This window comes from Phodopus roborovskii, unplaced genomic scaffold, assembly GCF_943737965.1.
Source record: "Phodopus roborovskii unplaced genomic scaffold, PHOROB, whole genome shotgun sequence".
NCBI lineage: Eukaryota > Metazoa > Chordata > Mammalia > Rodentia > Cricetidae > Phodopus > Phodopus roborovskii.
In genome coordinates, this window is record NW_026126409.1 from 4,979,450 (window position 1) to 5,005,471 (window position 26,022).

The 26,022-nt window shown below is 35.7% G+C and overlaps 1 protein-coding gene across 1 annotated transcript in view; it reads left to right on the forward strand.

The window, feature by feature from the left end:
• Tll1 (tolloid like 1) overlaps positions 1 to 26,022 on the forward strand; it is a 192,724-nt gene that overhangs the window by 149,953 nt on the left and 16,749 nt on the right. Inside the window, exons 13-18 of the mRNA XM_051181956.1 lie at positions 2,198 to 2,393; positions 4,239 to 4,364; positions 7,106 to 7,266; positions 13,381 to 13,561; positions 19,440 to 19,565; positions 21,886 to 22,013. Of these exons, the coding sequence (XP_051037913.1) occupies positions 2,198 to 2,393; positions 4,239 to 4,364; positions 7,106 to 7,266; positions 13,381 to 13,561; positions 19,440 to 19,565; positions 21,886 to 22,013 (918 nt within the window). The remainder of the gene's footprint in view (positions 1 to 2,197; positions 2,394 to 4,238; positions 4,365 to 7,105; positions 7,267 to 13,380; positions 13,562 to 19,439; positions 19,566 to 21,885; positions 22,014 to 26,022) is intronic.

A 26,022-nucleotide genomic window follows, 5' to 3' on the forward strand; every position in this document is an offset into this window, starting at 1 on the left:
CTAGTGTCTCTTGGAAGTAGAATAGTTTATAATTACTTTTAGCTTATTTCACTCACCCTAAGTTCAAGTTTAATCCATAATGTAGTACATATCAAAAATTACTTCCCTTTTAATTACAAATGATGTTTCATTCTATTTGCACATCAGACTTTCTTTGTCTATTCACAATTTGTGGTTGTTATTTAAACATTCTGAGTATTGTCAGTCATTTAGCTCTAAACATGTGCATGCAAATGTAAACATATATATATACACACACATATGTACATATATACCTTTGTGTGTGAACATGTATACAGTGTAGCAAGGCATTGTGTGGCTGCATGGATTTTGGGTGTGGTCCTTTCTCTGAGCCCTCCTAAAACAATCACTGGAAACTACAGAAAGAAAGGTGGGTCTTGATGCCTTTGGTTGCAATTTAGTTTATTTTAGTTCTCACTAAGTAGAAACCACTCACCTTTTTCTAGGTTCACCTCTAAGCAGCTGTTGATAGTATGTTCTAGCTTTCTGTTCTTTTCTCTTTTTTCCTTTTTTTTTATTTAATATTTTTTTTCTCATTTTACATGTCAATCCCAGTTTCCTCTACCTCCCATCCTCCCATGCCCCCCAAAGATGTCCTCATCCCATTCCCCTTCCACTCCCCAGGGAGGGTGAGGCCTTCCATGAGGAATCACCAAAGTCTGTCAGGTCATTTGGGGTAGGGCCTAGGCCCTTGGGTCTCTAGGATAAGGGTGTATCCCTCCATGAGGAATGGGCTCCTGAAGTCCATTTGCACTAGGGCTACATCCTGGTTCCACTGTCAGAGGTTGCATAGACTTCCTGCCTCCTAACTGAGACCCATGTTCAGCGGCTCTGAGTCTGTCTTATGCTGGTTTCCCAGCTATCAGTCTGAGGTCCATGAGCTCCCCCTTGTTCAGGTCAGCTGTTTCTATGGGTTTCTCCAGGCTGGTCTTGACCCCTTTGTTCATCACTTCTCCCTCTCTGCAACTGGATTCCAGTACTTCTGCTCAGTATTTAGTGTAGGTTCTGCTTCCATCAGCTACTGGATGAGGGCTCTAGGACAGCATATAAAGTAGTCATCAATCTCATTACAGGGGAAAGGCATTTAAGGTAGCCTCTACAGTGTTGCTAAGATTTTTTCTTTAGTTGGTGTCATCCTTGTAAGTCTGTGGACATTTTCCCTAGAGCCAGATTTCTCTTTAAACCTATAATGGTTCCCTCTATGATAGTATCTCTTTACTTGTTCTCCTCTATTCTCCCAACTCAATCTTCCTGCTCCCTCATGTTCTTCTCTCCCCTCCTCTTCTGCCCTTCTCTTTAGAGCAAAGGATCACCAGCCTACAATCCACATCACTAGAGAATGTAGGAAACAAGCAGGACCCTAAGAGAGACATACATAGATTTATATATAAGAGGAACTTACTAAGGAGCTTAATTGCAAACATTTACAATGTGTGAATGCAATTTATATTCATGGCTTATTTGTCAGTTTCAGATACCTATCATTTATATATATATATATAAATAATGTCAAATTTGTAGGTTGTTACCAGTGATAATTTCAAAAAAGTATTGATTTTATGCCTTTTTCCAGGAAATGTACTTTTGTACATATGGGTATTTTAATGTACAAATAAGTAATTAAGTAAACAGCAAATTTTCTATAAATTAAAAAATTAAATGGATTATAATATAGAAACAAAATAACACAATGAGTTTGTTTTATCAGTTTATCAACATGGTTTCTTAAGCACAGAGGCAATTATTTTTAAAATTTCAATAGTGCTTCTGTTGCTTTCATACTGGTTAGTACTATGATTTTGAAAATAGTAGTCAATCTAGCATTAAAATTCTTAATGTTTAATCTTGCTAAATTTTAATCTACATGACTTGCAATACTAAGCAATGGATATGCTGAGTTTGAGGCCAGAGTAGAATGCATAGTTCCAAGATAACCTGAGCTATATGGTTGACTCAGTCAGTCAGTCAGTCAATGCATTTACCTATGTTTATTTTTTCCTATTTGTGCAGTATAGCTGTTAAGTCGCTGTGTTCACGTGTCTTTACTGTGTCTTTTTTTTTCATATTACTAAGTCAGTGCTGTTCCAGTAAGAACACATGATAACATTCCCACTGCCTTTCTTACTAATATCTATTAATGAGTAGATTATTTTTTTTTACAAATTCCTGATTGTAGATCGAAAGACATGACAGCTGTGCCTATGACCACCTAGAAGTGCGAGATGGAACTAGTGAAAACAGCCCTTTGATAGGACGGTTTTGTGGTTATGATAAACCTGAAGATATAAGATCTACTTCCAATACTCTGTGGATGAAGTTTATTTCTGATGGGACTGTGAACAAGGCAGGGTTTGCTGCTAACTTTTTTAAAGGTAATTTGGAACATTTTACAAATTTGACATTTGGGTTTTTTTTTTGTTTGTTTGTTTTTTGTTGTTGTTGTTCAGAGATAGATGTGACATTAAGCTTTGAGTCTGGCCATGATTAGATTGGAGTTCATTGAAAGCTGAAGTACGTTCTCATTTTATATAGCTAGTATATATAAATAGAAAAAAATGAAAGCTGATTTTAGTGCAAAAAGTAACATCAAATTTACATGTAGGAAATTTATGGACACTTATTTGAAGTGCATCATATTTGAATAAAAATTTCTAGTAGAAAGAATAAACAAACTTATCTCTGCATGGTTTTTATAAGATAAATTAGCAAACTTACTTATGCCAAAATTCACCAGTATGTATATATAGCACAGTCATTTCCAACAAGATGTAGATGAAGATTTCTTTAGGAACTTAATATTAATTGTAAATACTAGGCCAATGACCCAGGCTTGTTACTATCTCTTACAACTTAACCCATTTCTACTAATCTCTGTGCAGCCAAAGGCAATTCCTCTGACTCTGCCCTTCCTCATCCTTTCATTATCAGTTTGTCTTTCCTGCCTAACTTTATGCTGTTCCGTTATTTACCAGTCAGGTTGTTTATTAAACTGATCATAGTGATGTATATTCACACAGTGCACAGAAGGATTATTCCACAGCATCAAGTTGCTCAGAAATTCACTGTGTAAATTGAAAGGCAAAGAAAGCCATCACTTTAGCTTTTATTAAAATACATAGCAACATGCTTAAATTACTCTGACTTTGTCATATGTCACAGTGATAGAAACATATTATTTCTTGTGATTCTGCATTTAGTTCTCAAAGTGCTGAATATTTTGCTGATGCATGACTTCACAAGGTACTTATATTTGCATAATTCACACATTAATTTATTTATGAAGGATAAAACTATGAAGTACCTTATCTTTTGTATACATTTAAATGTATACATTTAAAATAATGTATATTATATCTGAGTCTGAGACAATTGGACTGGAGTTTATTATATACCAATAATTGTTGTGTATTATATGCAAACTATATTTGGTGAAATAGACAGTGCATATTTTTATGTAAATATATGTTTTGAGTTTAATATCTATATTAAAAACACCAAAGTATTAAAAGATCTGGGCAACTACTACTAAGTTTCATTATTTTTTTGATGTATAATCACTTCAATCTGGTTATTAATAGTCTTTGTTTAAGGCATTTGTGTGCTGTGTGTTTGTGTGCATGTTATGTATGTGCATGGGAAATATGTGTATACAGAGCATATGTGTATGCATGTGTGTGTGTGCATTTGTGCTGGTAATTAAACCCAGGGTTTCTCATATGCAAATCACACATTCTGCCATTCAGCTGGGAGTATCTCTAGCTTCTAAAAGCATGTTTTAAGATATATTTAACTAATTACACAGTGAACTCAGTAAGTAATGCTGTACTTTTTCAACTTAATTCCAAAATGTCTCTGGGATTTAGTAATCCTCTTTTGCCCTTAAGTCCAGAAATACACACAAATACATACACACACACACACACACACACACACACACACACACACACACACACACTGTGTGAGATAGGTAACCACTAGTTGAATAATTGAAATAGATATGTTTCTAGTCTCTCTGGTCTCTGTCTTATTCTATGGTTTTCAGACCATTCATTCCTTCAAGTCACACAGCAAAGACTTATTCAATAGAACCCCTTTGTTGAGTAATGAGTTGTCTGTCTTATTCAGAGGCATTATTCACCACATTTTAAAAGGTTTTGCATTCTCATTAACAGAGACTAAACACTCTAATTGTTTTTGTATCTCTCTTCACATTATAGAAGAAGATGAGTGTGCCAAGTCTGACCGAGGAGGCTGTGAGCAGCGGTGTCTCAACACACTAGGCAGCTACCAGTGTGCCTGTGAGCCTGGTTATGAACTGGGACCAGACAGGAGAACCTGTGAAGGTGAAACCTCTCTTTCTCTCTCCCTCCTTCTCTTCCTGTTGTTTATCTCTATCTCCTGGTCCAGTCTTTGTCTCTTTCCTTCTCTGACTGCCTCTGCCTCTCTGAGTCTGTCTCTGTCTCTCTCCCCTCTGTCTCTGACGGTCCCTCCCCACCCCCATCTTCATTTTCTCCTGTAGTGACCACCACTGACACAAAACCTCACCTGGTCTCTTGCGACTAGCATCTACCATTTCCTCCTTTGGTTATGGGTCCTGCATGTGTTTCCAGCTCTACTTTCATCTACATCTAGCTTCCACCCATCCCCTCATCATCCTTTCAGTTGTCTCTTCAGCCCCTCCGGTGTCTGCACATGCTTCCCTCCTTTCCATTCCTTGTACATGAATGTATCCTTACACATCTCTTCAGTCACACATTTCTAATGGATTGATTTTTTTAAATCATTTTCTTCATAAATTGTATACATAGATCACACTTGTCCACTTGTTAGCCTAACCAGCCCAAATTTGACCTTCTTCACATCTTCATAGCCTGCCAGAGATATAAGCATTTAACTAAAGCCAAGCATATATTTTATGAGTTAAATTTTTTATAACAATGGCATTTTGTCATGGTTACCAATATTTCCTCATTGAAACCTCACATGAGGGTTTATGTACAGTGTTTTTGTTACCAGGAACTATAGTCTCTTTCTTCAATACTTAAAGCTGCTTCGTTTAAATTCTTCATTCATTACACTTAGAAATTATTTATTTTTTTGCATGTGTGTACATATTTGCATACACACACACATATATATATATATACATATATATATATATATATACATACATATATATTTTGCATACATATCTGGTACCTTCATCAGATGGATGAGAAAGCTGCATTTTCTGGGACTGGACTTACAGATGATCATGAATTACCATCTTGGTGCCAGGAACTCAATCTAGGTCCTCTGCAAGAGCAACAAGCTCTCTATGCACTGAGCCATCTCTCAAGTCCCCTTCCTCCATTTTACACAGGCCTCATCACGCACTGTAAATGCAGAGTATATTGACTTATATTTCCTCTAGACAATTTCTCTCTCAAGATTTCTGCTGTTTCATCTTCACAGACACATACAATTTATATTCTTGTAATTCAGAATTTCACCATCAAATTGTAAGCCTTCTGAAAGTGAGCCCTTTGTTATTGACTGTGTTTATATGTAAGTGCAAAAGTTAGTAAACTTACTAGCTTTATGCTATGTCCCCTGCTGGCTTACTTTTTAAAAATGACACTGCCTACTTATTTCTTAACAGTTTAAAGTCAGACACGGCTTTAAAGTCTTCGATATATATATATATATATATCAGCCTCCTCTCTGCATTAGATACAGAAATGAAAATGGCATAGTTAAGAAGAGGGTGAAGTATTTTAATAGAGAGCATTATGTACCAATCTTGAAAGAAAATGACACATTAAATATTGCTTTCAGTAGCTTCAGATCAAAGCCCTAAATGCCATTAGAAGGTGCTGTATGACTGAGCAGTGTCACCAAGATTAACATGACTACTCCTTACATGTGGCTCCTAGAAATAAATCTTTTCCTCATAGTCATTTATCAAAAACCAAGTAAAAATTAGTGAACCAGTCACTTTTACTGTTTACTAAAATGGTAGCAAACACATGCATACCTATGTTTACACTAGCATGTAAACAAATCATTTAATTGAGGCAACTATTGGACATCCTAGGAATCAGTAATGAGCTATGTATAGTGTGTGCTTGTTTTATTCAATCTGCTTTGTGATACTCTGACTTTGGTAATTTTAATTGGAACCTAGAAAGGATATAGAAACAATGTCTAAAAATTTATTCTAAAAATATTCTAAAATTATTTTAAAAAATAATTAAATATCAAAGAAAAGAATTTTTTAAATGAAATGCTTTGGAATAATATGCTCTCTCTGTTATTATATGTTTCTTGCTAGTGTAGATTAAATGATTTGCTTCTCTTGGGAAAAAGTATGGAATTTTAAAATGTGGGTTTGGTCTTATTTTATCTAAATATTTTATGCTATCTAACATCCATCTGTCTATCATCTGTCTCTATCATCGATTTCTCTGTAAATCTATCATCATCATCATTTGTCTCTTTATCTCTTATCTATCATCTATCTATCATCTATTCTTCTTTCCATATATCTATTTATATCTAAGTATATATCTATCATCTATCATGATCTATTTATAGTCATCTGTGTATCTATCTATCTATCTAATATGTATGTATGTATACTTATCAAAATCTTTTAGTCATCTATTTATTGTTACTTAGTCATTATCAACCAATCAGTTATCTCTGACCCATCTCTATATGTTTTCTTTAGTTTGCATAATTTTATTAACTTCATAAAAATAATTTTATTTTAACTTTTCAGTCATCAAGATACTGTAAGATATTTTAGATGCATTTAGAGAAGAAAACTTGGACCAGATTTCATATTATTCACTCAAAATTTGAAGCAATTTTAAAAGTACTTCAGCCATAATGTTTTTCATTCCCAAGCCATTGTTTAAGAGCTTATGAATGTGATTTGATGATAAAATTCTTTGTCTAAAACCCAAAGATGTAAAATGGAGCTTCTCTAGTTGACAGCTAGAAGCTGATTTACACTTAGTGCTGATAAGGTGGGTGTTGAAGAGGAAGTGCTGACAAGGGGTACCTTCATTAAGGGGGAATGTTTCTTTTTCCCTTCCAGCGGCTTGTGGAGGACTTCTTACAAAGCTCAATGGCACCATAACCACCCCTGGCTGGCCCAAAGAGTACCCACCAAACAAAAACTGTGTGTGGCAAGTGATCGCTCCAAGTCAATACAGAATCTCTATGAAGTTTGAGTTTTTTGAATTGGAAGGCAATGAAGTAAGTTAGCATGGTCTACAACATCTGTATCATCTTCTGAGACCCCAAAGGAATCTGACAAATTAACAGAAAGGAGAGAATGTGACACATTAATGTAAATGTCCTTTTCTATACTGCACTGTTCCTCCTGTCAAGTACTTATGATGCTGCTGGAGGGTAATATGTCTAGGAAATTGAAAATTACCTGAGAGGTTTTCAGTAATTTAATATCATATTCTCACAATTCACCAAATAACTATGGAGTATTCTGGGTATAATTCTGTATCACATAGATAGTTCTAGAAAAATGATAACTGTAACTAAACAATAATTGAATTAGAACAAAAATGTTCACTTATGAGAATATGGTTTATTCTATTTTTGGAAATTGATGTGTTCCAATGTGTGCAGTTTTTCATTGTGAATGTGCTCATGATGTACATAACAAATATTAATTTTTATCTAAGAAGATGTAAACTCAGGTGACCTTATTAATTTTCAAAATATAGCTTGGTGAACTGAATGCTCAGGTTTTGACATATGACCATGTTGACACTCACGAAATCACTTACCTGGAAATGTCTGTGGGCAACCCACAAACACCAAATTCAGGTAGAATTCAGTGCTTAGAATGATGCCAGAAAGCATCAGCTGGAGTTTGGGTTTCACTGGATTATTTTAGGGACAAGATTTTAAGTGCCTGATTCTTTTGATGTCTTGTTTTCCTATTCAAACCCTTTCATATTTCTTCCAATTTTTATTTCTGCATTTATACATGACTTAATTCCTCTAAGTATTACGAAAAATTAAAGAATGAAAATTATCTTGCCTTTTCTGTATACCTCGTGAAACATGCAATACATGGTATCAGAAATGTAATGTATGAGCACCTACGCCTAGGCCATTGCTATGACAGATTATTTTTTAGATTTTACACACAACTTCTCTGGTGTACTTACTTTTGACTCTTGTTTCTTTTTCTCCCTACTCCTGTTTTTGTTTTTGAAACATTTTTTAACTTTTATTTCATTTCTTATTTAAATTATCTCATATTATTTAAATAACATTTTTTTCACTTAGTTTGTGTACCTACTTCAACTATTTTTTTCACCAGTAATTCAACTTGTAATGGTTAAGATACCTTTATGCATTAAAAAAAAAATCCTTTGGAGGCTTTGAATTAAAGGTGGAGGATAGATTTTGGGAGGTAAACATAGGCAAAACTGTGGGATCACAAAATGTAATGAGCTGGGATGAGGAGAGATCTGATTTGATAAAGTCCCTGTTATGCAAACATGATGATCTGGGGTCCATATCTAGTACATAAACAGACAACAGTGTAAGGAGTAAGTTTTTTTTTCCTGCCACTGGTCTCGTCCTGCCGCCATGCCAGCCCCAATTAACACACAGAGACTATATATTTGATATAATGCTGTTGGCCCATTACTTGTTTCTTATCAGCTAGCTCTGTCTTAATTATTAACCCATTTCTGTTAATCTAATATTTCCACATTGTCTTCTTACCAGGGAATGGGGCCAGCGTCTTGTCTCCCCAGTCTCTCCATCTTGACTCCTCCTTACTACTTCCTCTTTACTCCTCATCTCCTAGTCCCACCTATCTAGTTTTGCTATTGGCCAACGGTGCTGCTTTATTCATTAACCAGTATGAGAAACATATTTACAGAATTACATCTCCCATCATCTCCTCTTTTCTGTCTAAAATAAAAAAAAGGGTGTTAACCTTAACAGCAAAATATATCACACAACATTATCAAGTAAGAATCACAGTTAGCAATATTTACTCCATTAACATTTAGCAAGATTTGAAGAAATATTCCATCATCTATCCTATCTTTGTTTGTTTAAAGTCTATGTAACTTATCTTTAATCCTAACTAAGGAAAACTATAACCTTAACTATCTGTCTTCAATTCCTTCAAAGACCACAGAAGGATAATCTATAAACTCTAGAAATGACAGAGACATCTTGCCCTGTCAGTCACCTGAAGTTCTTCTGTAATCTTCCATCTTCAGCCCATAGGCCATAGTGTGTCTAGCAGACTCTTCAGCAAAGTAGGAAACTTTAAACTGTCTTCTTGTATTGGCAGTTTGTCAGTCACTTTTCTCTGTGTCCTGCAAACTGTCTGGCAGAATCTTCCATGAAGCAGGAACTCTGTAGCAATGTCCATCTTGTATCAGCAGTTACTTTTCTGTGGGTCCTGCATGTCCGGTTTATACAGCATAAAGTCAAACAGTCCAGACAAGAGCAGTATCTTGTCCAATTGGCATGTCTTGCCATATTGGAAGTAAACTCCATAACGAGTTTCTTCAATGTCCATCTTCCTTTCTGATGCAGGTGGTGTTGCCAGGAGCAGTTATGTCTCACTGTCAAGAAAAACCCTAAACCATTTTTAATGCCATATTCTGTAGGTCTTTGAAAGGTTTGAAGAATTCCTCTCTATCTCAAATATATCTCTTTGTATCTTGAAAAACCTAACTAACTTAACTCTAAGCTTTGACTATCATAGGTAATTATCTATAATCTGTACATTTATACATTGCATTTCTAAATGAGCTTTATAAACACAATACCTAAACAAGAAGAGAAATATACATATCACAAAATTGACCTTAAATTGTATCAATAAATGAAAATCCATTCCAAAACAAAGTATTCATATCTATAGCACAATCCCCTTTTTACTGTTAAAAAGATATTGGTTGTGATCATTAACCATTTATAACCAACCCAATTTAAGTGAAAACAAACATTTATAAACAATATTTGGGAATTTGGGCGTTGTTCTTTCCAAACTACTTCTTGCTGGTAAAGGGCGCTGTCATGGGGGATCCTAAGAAAATGAAGAAATCCTGGCTATAGTCTGCAACGCTGCCTTGTTCAGCTGTTTTGAATGTTGGATCACCAAGAACTCTGTTTCAGGCAGTCTGGCTAGATCAAACCACATTAGTCTGGAAGGAATCCAAATCTTTTCATTTTCTGTGGAAACAAAAATAGAAATCCTTTTCCCCAGTAACTTAAATTTTGAAGTCAAAGCATTTTTAAAATATATAAATTGGATTGATCTAGCAGCATTTGTTTTATCAGTTGTTATTTCCTCAGCAGTCAAACAATTTAAAGACAACAGAATAGTATATAGCATCCATAATTTTTCTGTGCTTTTCATCTTCACGTGGCTTTTTTTTATTATGCTGTTTCTTTTACTTCTATTTTTTTCATTTTTTTGAGACAGGGTTTCTCTGTGTAATTTTTATCCGTCCTGGAATTCACTCTGCATACCAGGTTTACTTTGAAATCACAAGAGATCTGCTTGCCTCTGTCTCTCCAGTGCTGGGATTAAAGGTGTGTGCCACCACACCCCGTTCCTCTTTGTCTTTTTAAATCCATTTTATTCTTTTTTTTTCTCCCATGTCTACATATATTTTAAAACGCACTGTAAACCTTTAGAGGTTTTTCTTAATATGAATATGTCTTTACTGTAAATGTTTATCTTTTTCTGGCCATGCGTCTTTTATCTGGTAAACAACATTGCAAAAATGAAAGTCATAACTGTGTCAGCCACAGTTTATTAAAGATGGTGGCGGGTACTTTTACTGCCAGCAGTGAGAGCTGTGCTCACTGCCTTGATTATGCTGAACCCAGCAGCATATTGCCAGATTGGAGATGTGGTCATTGCCATTGCCAGCTCTCATACACACGAATAAATTGATAGCAGTGTTTCTTAAAAGCCTTGCGGTTTTTTTCCGCTTATGCTGAGTCAGGAAACCTCCCTTAAAGGATCCGCGTGCAAATCTCTGTTTGTCTTTAGCAAAGTAGAACCCAACCGAGAAAAATGCTGATACCAAGAAACCTTGCTTGTATCTGTTCTTTTGTTTGTAAAACCCTTTTTAAGTGTTTGTTACATTTTAAGTGTAAGTTCTTATTAGCCACGTGGGCACCATGTGGGCATGAGAGTATATGTTATAGTCCCAAATGCTCGGAACACTGAGACAACCACAGCTTTTACTAGACATTTAGCCCAGATTAATTAGTAACATTCAAGTGCCATGAAATACCCTGTCATAAATAGGAATGGACAACTCATGAGAAATGATAACTGAAGTTGACATCTGACCTACACATTTGCATACACACGTGCAGATACACACACATGAAGATCACACACACACACACCAGTAAATTTGTTTAGATTATTTTTGTTTAGATTATTTTCCAATATTTTATCAAAGAAAAATGATGGGATGAGCATCTGTTAAGCCTCCTATACATTTATTCCACAGGAAATATAATTGTCTCAAATCAGGGTGAATATTGAAGTGAACACATTAATTTTATAATACAATCAGAAAAACTTTTATATGATCCACACTTTAAGAAATGAGATTTATCTCCCACTCTGAGACTTGACGTTGACTGTGTGTAGAATTAGCCCTGCTATCATAATTATTGCCACATCTATCAGTTGCGTTAGGAGAGACATTTTGAATTGACTCATGGTGTCAGAAGAAAAGGAGCTGTGTGCAGGAGGAAGGGGTAGAGGTGATTTTACACAATGCAGCTTTGTATTCTAGAAAGCCTTATCCTCATTGTAGCGGCCTCTATTCACAGAACATCTGGCTGTAAACTTAACATATGCCAGAGTCCTTAGACTTAAAATGGTATTACTGTGTGGAAAGCTGTCTCAGCATTCTGTGTATTTTCATAGCTTGATAACTTAACTGTTTACAATAAAAGGCCCAAGCAAATCATTGACTTAGAGAATATTAGAATAAATCAAAATTTCATCATTGTATTCTCTCTATTGATGTCCCAGAAGAAAGTCAATAGCAAATCTTTAGCATCTGAAGCATTCTTTTAGAATGGAATTCTCTCTCAACAAATGTCACACAGTCTAACATAGTGTGCAGAAAAATTACTTCATTCTTCCCAGTAGCAGTTTGTTTATTTAGCACCTAATTAATAACACACACACACACACACACACACACACACACACACAAAAAAAAAAACCAACCCAGTGATTTGAGTTGACATATTTCAAAGTACAGATCATGCCCCAGGGTTCAATCGTATGCATTGTTAAGCCTTGCTAATTACACGTTTATATAATAAAGTTGTTCATGCAAGATGCATTCTGCAGAATATTCTATGTTAGAGCTTGAGAAAAGTGTACTGTGGAAACATCTGTTAGTGGCCATAAAATTGCTTAAGAATATTTGGCATTCAGTTGGGTCCTTCCACTTTCATGAGGCTAGCTAGGTAAATAAATCAGATGATCTTAACTTCATTTTGTTACTCATCCATGGCTTATTCCACTGAAGAGATTTAGCATTTGTTTACAATCCTATAGAAGTCTTACAGAATAACTTACAGTACCTAACCTTGCAGGAAATGAAGAAATGGGAGCCTTCTAATAAGCTTTAGAGGCAGGATTGTATTACAACACATCAATTATCTATCAATTAATTGGAGTTATAATGGGTGCTGTTTAGTATGGAGTGCCATGCTTACGTGATACAGCACTGGTCTAAACACAACTCTGGGCTATGAGTCCACCACAAGCACATGTGATAAGTTTAACTTTGTACATGTTTTATAAAAAAAAAATAATTGAACATATGTTTTTGGCTTGTTTGTTTTTGTTTTCTTCACAAAAAAAGGGAAAGGATGACTTCTGTTGATAGTGGTCATTTCAGGAAAAATGTACCATGGACTTTTATGTTTCTGTCATTGGTGTTAAATAAGGAACAATAAACATAGTTACTATTCATCCTGAATTTTAAAATAAAAATTAGGCTTATCTTCTTCCCATAGACACCATCTTTGAATAAATGCTCATTTCAGTTTTTCTCATATTTTAGTTTTTTTTTTTAAGATACATGCTATGAATCACACAAATAAATTTACACAAGCATGTGCCACTCCAGGAGGTTTCCACAGTAAACTTCTTGAACTTTCACATCTTCTGCTCATAGTTGATTACTGCTATATTTGCTTTTTATTTATGTGTTAATCCCAGTAGGGCTACCAAATTAAAACCATGACCGGTTTCTCTAACATAAATGTCAATCATCTGGTTCTCTCTAATTGGTGATCATGGCAACCATGTTTGTCCAGGTTTGCAAATATGATTATGTGGAGATCTGGAGTGGTCTTTCCTCTGATTCTAAACTGCATGGCAAATTCTGTGGAGCTGATGTCCCTGAAGTGATCACGTCCTACTTCAACAACATGAGGATTGAGTTCAAATCGGACAACACTGTATCCAAGAAGGGCTTTAAAGCACATTTTTTCTCAGGTATAAGTGTGCACATGCTGTATGTACATGAGTTTCTGTCTTTCAGTGTGCAATGATTTTAACTGCTCTCTTTTCTTTGCTGCAATCTGTAAGTTGGGGGAGGGGCACGTGTGGAAAGCCTGAGCTAGGTTTAATAGCTTGATTACGTAAATAATAATATAATATACTCATAATATAGACCCAGATTAAATGCCGTTTCCAAGTAGGGGCTCTTGTATGTTTAAATATTATAGCAAAGATCGGTACAAGGGCTACAACATTTTCACATACTGTTTCCTACATTTGCTTGCTAATAATGACACCAAACTTCCCCAAACTGGCAGATTTTCCAAATAATATTTATTGCATCAGAAAATGTGATCTCATTTGAGCACAAAATGTTCTCCCATTTTATATTTCTTTATTATAGTGGGCTCAAATCAATGTCATGTTTTGTCTTGTTAATACATAAATCATTATAGTAAGTATGGAAAATGAATTTATATTATATATAATTTTATATAGCTTTCGAAAGTAATATGGAAATGTAATTAAAATTATTTTATTGAGATATAACAATACCTAACATTCTATGTTTTGTGACTGTGAGTAGACTTTAAAATTAATTAAAAGTACATTTTTATATAAAAGCTGAAATACAAAAGTATTCCTTAATTTTTACCTATGTATATATATATACATATGCACTAGTAAATCTTATTTTCTCAGTTTCAGTCTCACTTTTTATACAACTATTCTTCTAACTTTCAAAAATAGATTGTAATAAACTTTACCATAGAATTATATTCTGCCTATGTAACTAACAACCAACTTAACACAATTGAAACCCAATTATGTTTTAATACCATCTAATTTTGATTGAATTCATTTAAAGTCTATTTACAACACCTTTTCTCCACTTAAAATTAATGAGGTTTATAATGTCTTGGATTTGCTTGTAGTTTTCAGTGTAATTGAAGTTAATGGTTCATAAGCTCCATTGAGTTCCAAGTCAGATAGAGTGAACTCAAAATGCAAGAGATCTTTTCTCCCCTGTTCTTTTTCCCTCCTTTGTTCAGATTAATTACCTTTTAAAAATCATTTTTGAATCATTCATTTAAGATTTACATTATTCAAAGTGTAATTTTAATTTTCGAGTTTAATGAAAGGAATACATTTCAGACCTATCTATTTAGTAAATGTTGTATATATTGAAGTTTGTAAGATATCTAGTGGTTAGGTGGGAATAACCCTGCCTGCATTAGTTCTGTCTAAATATTTATTTTAGAAAGTTGAATTTATGAAACGAATGGATTTTATCAACTGTCCAAAAGATGCAGAGTCTTTTACATTACTTTAGATGTACGTTTTATCTAAAAATTGTTTTAAAGATTTATTAAACAAATCCTGACTCCAAAGTATCATTAACTTTATAGATTCTCAGTAAATTTAACATTCACTATATTACTTTTGATCAGAAAAGGCTTTGTAAATTGGAGAGAGGTATTGTTAGAACAGTAGCATTGGCATGTAAAATGCCTTTATTTTACTCTACCAACATGGATGTAAGAAGGCACACAATGAGAGATCAAGCAAATGCAACTATGTTTGCTCTGTAAGCAAACTGTCATGTCACTTGGCAGTATTCACAATCAGTAATTCTCTATAAAGCAATTTCTTGATGCAGTCATGTTCAGGAAACAACTCTGATATTAGTATATATGTCACTCCTGTGGTGAAAAAATGGCATATGTAAATTATATGGCTTTAGTTAATTTTGAAAAAGTTTAGACAAGATTATTATTTCAAATGGTATACCAATTAAGAGCAAAAGGCAACCAAAGCTCCAACTCTGCTATCGTATTTATTTTGAATAGAGACATCTGAGGAGTTAATTACACCACTCCATGTGATAGTGCATTGACTCCTTACTTGATCTTGGTCTGTCAGCTGTTTGCTTGACCATACATAAGAGTCAGCCATGACCTTGGCATTTGGCATTGATAATATGGTACACTAAGCATCTCTTGGGCATGAGAAAAAGACACTTGTTTCTTCAATATGTTGTCACATGGTGAAGTCCAATAATATTAGAGAGAATAAAATGCCAATGTTCTCTTTCATATTCAATGAAAATTGTTAGAAATCTATCAGATTGGGTTTAATATATTTTGGATTTTTAGGCATGATTAGATTTACTGTGAACCAAAATTCCCAGATATTTATGTTAGGTAAGTAGCATGTTTGCTGTAGGAAGGAAGTTAAAGATGTATTTGACATAGTTGCTATCATAAAGTGCAAATCAGAGATGGCAGCAGATGAATATTTGGGGGAATGAAGGGCTGATTGATGACCTTGCAGAATTTTGAACTATGAAAGCTTGTCCATTTTAATAGCTCTATATTTGTATTGAAAAAATAATCTAGGTTTCTCATAGTGTTTTAAGCATAATAGTACCTACAATAGTATATAAAAGTGTGTGAAGTGTTCAGTATCAATAGATTTATTAAAAAATAAGTATGAAAATCACAGACATATTGTACATTCTATAAAATTGAAAGTTTATTTTTATTATTTTATGTGAAAATCCATTATTTAGAGATTTGCTAAAGCGTAGTCCTGGAAATACTTTCACAAATAGTGCAACAACAACAACAAAAAAATTGATCATAGGAATCAAATATCTGAAAACATTCTGTCTCAGAAGCCCCAGTGTTGAGATAGTTTTATGAACTATCTGAAAACTAGAAAAACTTCACATTAGCATTATGGAGATAATTGTATGACAATAGATAGTATGAATAAGTGGCAGCAATTGTACCTTGTAGAATCTTTTATATCCCAACGTTTTTTAATGAGTTTTTGATCTGAAAGTTGTAGATTATAGGCTATTAGTGGAGATCTGGGCATAAACCTATATGTCTTACATATCTGTAGCAAAGCCAATGTTTATGAAAACATGACAATTGCCATGTTTAAGTGCCCAAATGACTGTGTTATGGTATAGATATGATGATATCTGATGCTATAAATTTTCCTCAAGGAATATTTCTCTGAATTAAATATAAAAATATGTCAGATGTTGTTATATAATTGTGAAATTCTAATAAATAATATAATATATGCTATTATTTTAGGTGCTTTATAATAACAATTTCTAGGGAACTTAATATTTATTAGTAAACTAAATTTTAGTAGTTATTTTTTATTTTTCAGGCATAATTCAAATATAAATTAAATACAAATAAACATAAATTAAATATAATATAAATTTAAAAATTTAGTTCTCTTGGAAGAAGTTATCCATCAGGAATAAAGACTAGCAAATGTATTCAAATTTTAATGTATGCAGTGAAATAGTGTATGCATAGCATTATTTCTGATATACCTAATAAAATAATGACAGATATTCTAGTTTCTTTCACTCATAGCTTTTAAATGTGTACTTTTATATTGAAGGTAATGAAAGAAAACTTGCTAGGGAAATTAACATCCATGATTTCTGCCACTGCTATATTAGAGAAATTAATGTATTTTCATGTATCAATTCTAGGTAATTATAAGAAATTAGTTAGAAAAAATTGTAAGTTAATGGATTTTCTCTGATAAATCTGTGCATGTCTAGAAAAGCCATTGTTTCCCATTATAGGATAATTTCATTTGAACTGTTTTTTGTGTTTGTGCATGTATATAGTTTAGAAAGTGTCTATGCTATTAATTTTTTTATGTTTTTCCAAGGGTCTGTAGTGTTAATTATCTCTTCTCATACTCACTCTTCTACTCTGTCTTTCCATCTTATAACCCATACCCCACTTAAACTTTCTTGATTCATTATCCCCCCCCCCCTTATATCACCTTCATTCTAACTTCCCTTCCTTGGATAACCACATACTCCACGAACCTTATTCTTTTCGTGATTTCTATATTGTATCATGATATCTATATTGTGTCACCCACTCCATTGGTCAGAGATCATCCAGGAAGGAGTGGACATGTCAGAGGCAGAGGGAGTGGAGAAATATAGCAAAACTGTTTTGTGCATACAACAGGGCAGTTGTCCATCTGAGATCACAGCAGCTGTGACAGTATGCACAAAACTTGTATAACTTGAAGCCAAAGTCCCAGTGTAGAGGATGATGCTAGTCTTTAAGCCCCACCCCTTGCGGGAGGGTTTGACAACTGATGACTGCTAGAGAAAGACAAGACAGTCAGCTTTTATCAAGGATGGGGCCCCTGATAGACTGTCTATACTCCAAGGGATGTGTGTACGTACTGTCAGTATTAAGTGGCTTCAGAGGGCATTTAAAAAGAGGAGAATAAATGAAGTTGGATATGAAAAATGGTGATGGGATATATGCATAGGAGAAACAAGAGGGGAGGTAAGGGGGTTGATCTGATGCAAATAGTATATGCATATGTGAATATTAAATGAAGTATTTTAAAATTGCTCACAGATTATTAACAAATACATTTCCCCTAAGCCACCTCTTCTGGAAAAATTACTGATCAGACTGAAATCAGCAAAACTGGAATCTCATACACACTATTGTAAGCTCACTAGCTCTTTCTGGAAATAGCAGCCATGAGTGTAGACTTTGGATTCAGCCTGACATGAGACTGCAGTGCTTTGTGCCTTTCTTATTGTCATGTGTGGAAGGAACATCTAAGTGATATGTCATTACACATGTGTCGGGAACCACCTAGAGTTTGATTTAAATGGATATGCTGGGCATGAAATGACAGCTCAGTCACACCCTGTGATAGCTGCTGCTCTCACTGCCTGAACTGCTTGCTAATCCAGTTTGGCTTCATTCCCTGTAAAGAAAGTGCTGGCCATTTCTAAAAGTTTCTATTCATTTCTAATCTTTGTTTTTTCTTCTCACATCCTGAAAACCCCTTTAGGGAATGTCATTAAATAAATGGATCTACCAGATCACTCCACTTAAAATGCATACATTTGAAGGTGGGGTAGTAATGAGTTCACTAGATCCAAGATAAATTGATAAATGGGTGTTTTATTGAGGAACAACTTACACAGATAATAATAAAGAACCTCTGTGGTGTTCCTGCTCCAGATGATGCAGTCTGCCCTTCCATGTAACCAGGAGGAGGAAGAGAGAGAGAGAGAGAGAGAGAGAGAGAGAGAGAGAGAGAGAGAGAGAGAGGGAGGGAGGGAGCCTACCCCACTTCTCTTCTGTGATGCCATGCCCAAAGGGGCGTGGTCACTAACACAAATTCACTGGCAAGGAGAGATGCTACTACATAAATTTAGTCTCTGCTTAAAATGGACTAAGGATGGCTCCTTCTGTCTTTGAATGTTATGAAATACCCAAAGTAATTAACTATAAATATATTAATGAAAACAAAACAAATAGTCACCATAGTTATACTGAGCAATTTTTAAGAGTACTCCATACCTATCTTGTAAACTTTAGCTTCTGTTTTGGTTGTATATAGCCTTCCTACACCTCTTGCCTTTATTCAGACTACTCACAATTTCAAACTTATTTCCAAAAAAACTGGTAATGGATGCTAAATGCCAGCTGGAAAAATGCCATCTTCCTCCTACCAGAAATTTCTACTCCAGCTGAGAAGACTGACACATGACTCAATACCAACACTCTCACCACTTAATCCATGCCCAGCACTGGTGTGCTCAGAACCTCAGCCCATGCCCTGCACTGGTACTTTCAGAAACATAGCCCATAGCCCAAGTCTTCAAGCTAAACAAGGAATAAGTTAAACTAAGGCACCATCTATTTTTATTTGTTTTATGTTGGACCCAGGAAATGTGTAGTTGATTTTATGTTTTGTTGGAGTTCACCACAAGTAAATCAATCTGTCTTGGTATCTTTTCATTTAAAAGCTTCTCCCTAAACTGGGCTTTATTTCTTCATAGATAAGGATGAGTGCTCGAAGGACAATGGTGGTTGTCAGCACGAGTGTGTCAACACAATGGGAAGCTACATGTGTCAGTGCCGGAATGGATTTGTATTGCATGAGAATAAACATGATTGTAAGGAAGGTATGGGAAGAAATAATCTCCTCTTGATAACAGCTCAGATCTCACATGGGTTGGATAATGCCCGGCTTCCATGCTGTCAATTATATCAGTGGATGATATGGGTGCTGGTTATATAAAGTTTAAAAAAGTACAACTAAGGATTTCTGTGAGGTGTTTAGAGATTCCCAGGATGTTATTGGACACCTCATTAAATGGCCCAAAACTTTTTCACTTCACACTCAGATGACATGGAACTTAACTTTATATAATAGAGAAGCTGCTAAAGTGCTACCTGCTAGACAAAATTGCTACACATGGTTCCAAGTCTTTGTAGAAAAACTTCATTAAGCTGTCTACATATAAACCCCTCTAAAATAGTTTACATCGGTGTGATATCCCCACCCCCTGAATATGTGACACATTCACTATATGAATGTGTCCTCTAAATATCTGAAGTACAAAACTCAAATGGTAAGTTCAATGACATTTGGAGTTTTAAGCAAAGGTTTAGGAGTGACAGCATGCTAGTATGACAATAACATACTAGATTCCTGGCCCTAAGATTTTGTTCAATGATTTTAATTTGGCTACTGTGAGTTAAGTGGAAACGGGGCAATTATACAGTTCTTCCTTCTTCTTAGGAGCTCTGGTGTGGAATTTCCTACTTTGGTCTGGAGCCAGCTACTCTCAAAAGGAAAATCATTAAGCCAATTTTTATAATTGTCATCATTAGTATATGTAGGTTGGAAAACTCTCTAAAATCACAGCCCTGTGAGGAGGTTTTCATATACCTTATAGAATTACACCTAAAATCATATTGACCTTCCTTTCCAACAGAATCGCATATCAGGGATATTTTCTTTTTTTCTTTAAGATAAAGGTATTGTGCAGAATCACATGCAAGCAGTTACATGAGGATTTTTGCTCTCCACATTATGCACAGGATGTTTATAACTTGATGGGGTATGCTATTAAATCAAAGACTTGGACAAAAGGCCGAACGATTTTGTAGACACGTAAAGTAATTCAAAGAGAAGAAAACAGCTTTTACAGATTATGTGTGGAATCCATGCTCAGATCTGTTCCTGACAGTAGCTTTCTGGAACTGATTTTATAGAAAACTTCCTGTTAGCCAGAATGATTTCCAGATACTCCCCATTGTAGTTCATTGTGTTGCCTGAACAGGAGCTGAGTTTCCCTTTCCTTGTGCTGTACAGTATGCACCTTGCACTGCTTAGCCGGGAGAATCCAGATTTTCCATGGGCAGTTGTAAGTCCTGAAGATGCCATGGTTCATAGGGCAAGGTTCAAAATGGGCAATAGAGTGAGGATGCAGTCAAGAACTTTATCTTTTTGTAGTGATGGGCCTTATTCATGCTAGGTATATTCTCTATGATTGATGTTTTAAAGCTACCTTCTTGCTACAGACTACTTCTCTCTCTCTCTCTCTCTCTCTCTCTCTCTCTCTCTCTCTCTCTCTCTCTCTCTCTCATATTCCACTATTGAAATTCAAAATCTTCCTATGAGAACATAGAGTAACCTAAGAGAAAGTTGTTTAGGAAGGAAGGAAACTGTCATGACAGAAACAGGATTACCTCAATTCAATAATGGGATAGACTCTAAGGAAGCCCTACAGTGACACAGGTGTATTGTCTATGAAAATTAGAATCTCCCCAATATCAAGTGATCTGATCTAAATTGAGAAACATAATGACACATCTTAATAATTTAATGGGACACTTATTGGAGTTACTTCAGAAGCTCCCTTCAGACTTACCAGCAATTTGCTTATTTTTCACCTTAGTACTATATTCTACCAAATGGCATTGGGATTAATTAATATTGCCAGCTAAAATGGTAGTGTGGGCATTCAAGTATATATTTAACTATGAGAGAGAAAGAGAGAGAGAGATGATATAAATGCATGAGACATAGAATGTTTTAATAATGTTGATTATCTCTAAGTGATATTGCTGAAATGACACAGTCCATTGGCTTTTCTTTGTGGTGACAAAATACATATTTTGTCCCAGTGTTGACGTGGTTGATTTTCAACATACGTTGCTTCACTGACGCCTGACATTTCTGATCTAATAGTTTAAAATAGAAGTTAATTTTCATCTAGGCACTTGTGTGGTTTGTGGCAAACAAGTAATTCCAGTGATTCAAGCTACAAACATTGCCTGCTCATGTTCAGCAACAGATTTTCCATAGCAGATGAAAATGGTAACAGTGATTGGCATGATGGTTTCAGCAGAGCAGGGGGCAAATAGGCTGCTTGTTTTCTGGCCTAATCCTCCACTGGATTCCCATACCAACTGACACTATTGTCATTGGCACAGCTGAATGTGAACAGAAGATCCACAGCCCAAGTGGCCTCATCACCAGTCCCAACTGGCCAGACAAGTATCCGAGCAGAAAAGAGTGCACCTGGGAGATCAGTGCCATTCCTGGCCATCGCATCAAATTAGTGAGTGACCCATTTCCTCTTATTCAGCCGATTGTCTATGTCTTACCTGGCTAACCAACTGAGGAGAATGTTTTATTCGTCTAAATTGAGTCAATTTCCCATGCTTTCCTTTCTACTTATACAAAATAAATGCTTAATTTTCCAGGTCAATGTGAAAACCATGTTCTCCCAAAAGGTGTTATTAAAATTGCTGCAAACTTTAGGGTTTGCATCCCAGTGTAACTGGTATTTATAGTCATAAATCAGAGAATAAATCAAAGAATTAAAAAAAAAAAACAGAAGTTCATCTGGAAATCAATAGACTAATCTTTCACCTGAAACAGTAAATGTGTCCTTCTAAGTGTATAAATTCTATTTGCTTCATAGGTAAAGCATACATTTTAGAAATAAAATAAATTTTGCCTTGTAGTTTGTGGAAAATTAATTTATACTATTTTTTAACTGTTGACAGAATTTCTAGATCTTATGTTATCCTTATAATTGTGTCAAATATTACTCTGTATGACTAATTCAAATAATCAATATAAGTTACTCTTCTAGGCCATTTTCTTTGAGTCTTCTTGGTCATCTGATGACTGAAAATGTAAAGATTCTTTTTAAAAAGAGAGCATAGCTCTATATATTCTAAACACTCAGAAACAAACAAGTGAAGCATATGGTAGTTTAAGTATTTGCCTACAAATGCACACATAGAAGTAGCTCACATGGCTTAGATCACAGTCTAGGAGGTGCTATGTGAAAAAGTGAAAGAGACTACTGATCTGAAAGAGTTCACAGGACCAATCCAGCCAAAATGTTTATTGTAAGACTCGCCTCTTTTGACCCTACCGGTCAGTGAGTATTTTTGTATTTTGTCTTATCTATAAAATGACCTATCAGAATGTGTCACTGTAATGAAATCAAAGATAGTGACAAAAGAACCATATTCCTATCATGGAGCTCTTTGCACTTGCCATGTTAATGAAAGACTTTCCAGAAGATCACTCCTCAGTCACTCTATTCAAGGATGCAAAATGCTGAGCATGGCACAGCACTGTGTGTTCTACTGCACTCAGTGTCCTACTCCTGTCCAAGCTGCTGATTGACAGAATGTGTCTTTGAACTCAGATGGACTTAATAGAAAGCCATTCAGTTAGTGGTGTTTGGAATAGATTTTTTTTCTTACCATATTTGCTTACAGAAATCATGTGTTTGTTTCTTGTTTCTTATTTCTGATATGGTAACCTTTCTCTTTGAACTGCCTCATTTTATGTTATGTGTAGAATACAAGCAGCTTCACTTTGTAAGACATTTTGTTGGACATAGAATTCTAGGTCAACTGTCAATTCTTTTTTTTTTTTTTTTTTTTTTTTTTTTTTTTTTTTTTTTTTTTTTTTTTGCATATAGAGTATTTTTTATTTAATTTTATATAACAAAGTCCAATTAAATGAAAACAAACATTTATACACAATATTTGGGAATTTGGGCGTCGTTCTTTCCAAACTACTTCCTGCTGGTAAGGGCGCTGTCTTGGGGGATTCGAAGAAGATTCAGATATCCTAGCTGTAGTCTGTAGGGCTGTTTTGTCCAGCTGTTTGGAATGTAGGATCAGCTTGTACTCTGTTTCAGGCGGTCTGGTGTGATCAAACCACATTAGTCTGGAAGGAATCCACATCTTTTCATTTTCTGTGGAAACAAAAATAGAAATACTTTTCCCCAGTAACTTGTTCTTCAACTTAAATTTTGGAGTCAAAGCGTTTTTTTTTTTTTTTTTTTTTTATTATTATTTTACATGTCGATCCCAGTTCCCTCTCCCTCCCTCCCTCCCTCCCCCCAAGCCCTCCCTCCCTCCTTCCCTCCCTTTTGCCCTCTCTACCCTCTCCCATGCACTCTAAACACCCTCCCCTCCCAACCCCCCACCACAATACAATATGTAGGGGAATGCCATCCAGTTGGGGTCATGTAGATCTGACAGGTCCTGTGAAGTAGGGACTAGGGCTTCTCTCCTATCTCTAGAATAAGGCAGTTATCCCTCCATGGGGGATATGTTTGCAAAGTCCTTTTGTGCACCAGGGATACATCCTGGCTCCACTGTCTGAGGTCTCTCAGACTGCTCAGACCTTCTGGCTGAGACCCATATTCAGGGGAGTCCGAGTCAGACCTCTGTTGGCTTCCCAGCTATCAGTCTAGTGGCCCTTAGCTCCTCCTTGTTCAGGTAAGCTGTCTCTATGTACTTCTACCGCATGGTCTTGTCCTCTCCATCTGCTTCTGGGTTCTAGTTTGACTCAGTGTTTATGTATGGGTGTTTGCTCCTGTTTTCAACAGGCATTAGTTGAGGACTCCATGGAGAAGTTAGTTGTTGATCTCACTCTCCGGGGAAGGGCATTTATGATAGCCTTTCCACGGAAGCTGAGATTGTTAGTTGGGAGCAGTCTTGTAGTTCCCTCGACCTTTCTTTGTGTTCAACTTTATCTTCAAACCAATATTGGCTCCCTCTTTTATGTTCTCTCTCTCTGTCTCTGTCTCTCTCTCTCTTTCCTATTTTCCATTCCTAACCAGGCTCAATCCTCCTAGTCACACATGCCTTCCTCTCCTCCCTCTCATTTTCTCCTACTTCTCTCTCCATTAGCTGTCCTCCCCCACTATACCTGAGGTCTGGGGGACTTGTCCCTTCCCAGTTCTGTGAGGGACTTTATATGAATCTCTTAGAATACAACTTGTATCCTAGTTCCTCTGGTGATGTGAATTATAGGCTGGTGATCATTTGATCTAGGTCTAAAATCCATATATGAGTGAGTACATACTGTGTTCCTCTTTTTGTGACTGGGTTACCTCATTCAGGATGGTTTCTTCAAGTGCCATCCACTTGCCTGCGAATTTCAAGATACCATTATTTTTTTCTGCAGAGTAGTATTCCATTGTGTAGATGTGCCACATCTTCATTAACCATTCTTCAATTGAAGGGCATCTAGGTTGCTTCCAGGTTCTTGCTATTACAAATAGTGCTGCTATGAACATAGTTGAACAGATGTCTTTGTTGCATTGATGTGAATCCTTTGGGTATATGCCTAAGAGGGGGATTGCCGGGTCCTGTGGTAAACTAATTCCCATTTTCCTGAGGAACCGCCATACTGATCTCCAAAGTGGCTGTATGAGTTTGCACTCCCACCAGCAGTGGAGGAGTGTTCCACTTTCTCCACATCCTCTCCAACATAAGTCATCACTGGTGTTTCTAATTTTAGCCATTCTGGCAGGGGTAAGATGGTATCTCAAAGTTGTTTTGATTTGCATTTCCCTGATAGCTAAGGATGTGGAGCATTTTCTTAAGTGTCTTTCAGCCTTTTTGATTTCCTCCATTGAGAATTCTTTCTTCAGTTCTGTACCCCATTTTTTAATAGGGTTATTTGGTGTTTTGTTGACTAGTTTCTTGAGTTCTTTGTATATTTTGGAGATCAGCCCTTTGTCGGATATAGGATTAGTGAAAATCTTTTCCCAGTCAGTGGGCTGCCGTTTGGTCTTGTCGACTGTGTCCTTTGCCTTACAGAAGCTTCTAAGTTTGAAGAGGTCCCATTTATTAATTGTTTCTTTCAGTGTCTGTGCCCCTGGAGTTATGTTCAAGAAGCGGTCTCCTATACCAATTTGTTCAAGGGTACCTCCTACTTTCTCTTCTAAGAGGTTCAATGTGGCTGGATTGATGTTGAGGTCTTTGATCCATTTGGACTTGAGTTTTGTGCATGGCGACAGACATGGGTCTATCTGCAGTCTTCTACACACCCTCATCCAATTGTGCCAGCACCATTTGTTGAAGATGCTGTCTTTGCCCCATTGTATCATTTTAGCTGTTTTGTCGAAAATCAGGTGTTCATAGGTGCATGGATTAATATCAGGATTTTCAATTCGATTCCATTGGTCTACCTGTCTATTTTTATGCCAATACCAGGCTGTTTTCAGAACTATAGCTCTGTAGTAGAGCTTAAAGTCAGGAATGGTGATGCCTCCTGATGTTCTTTTATTGTATAGGGTTGTTTTG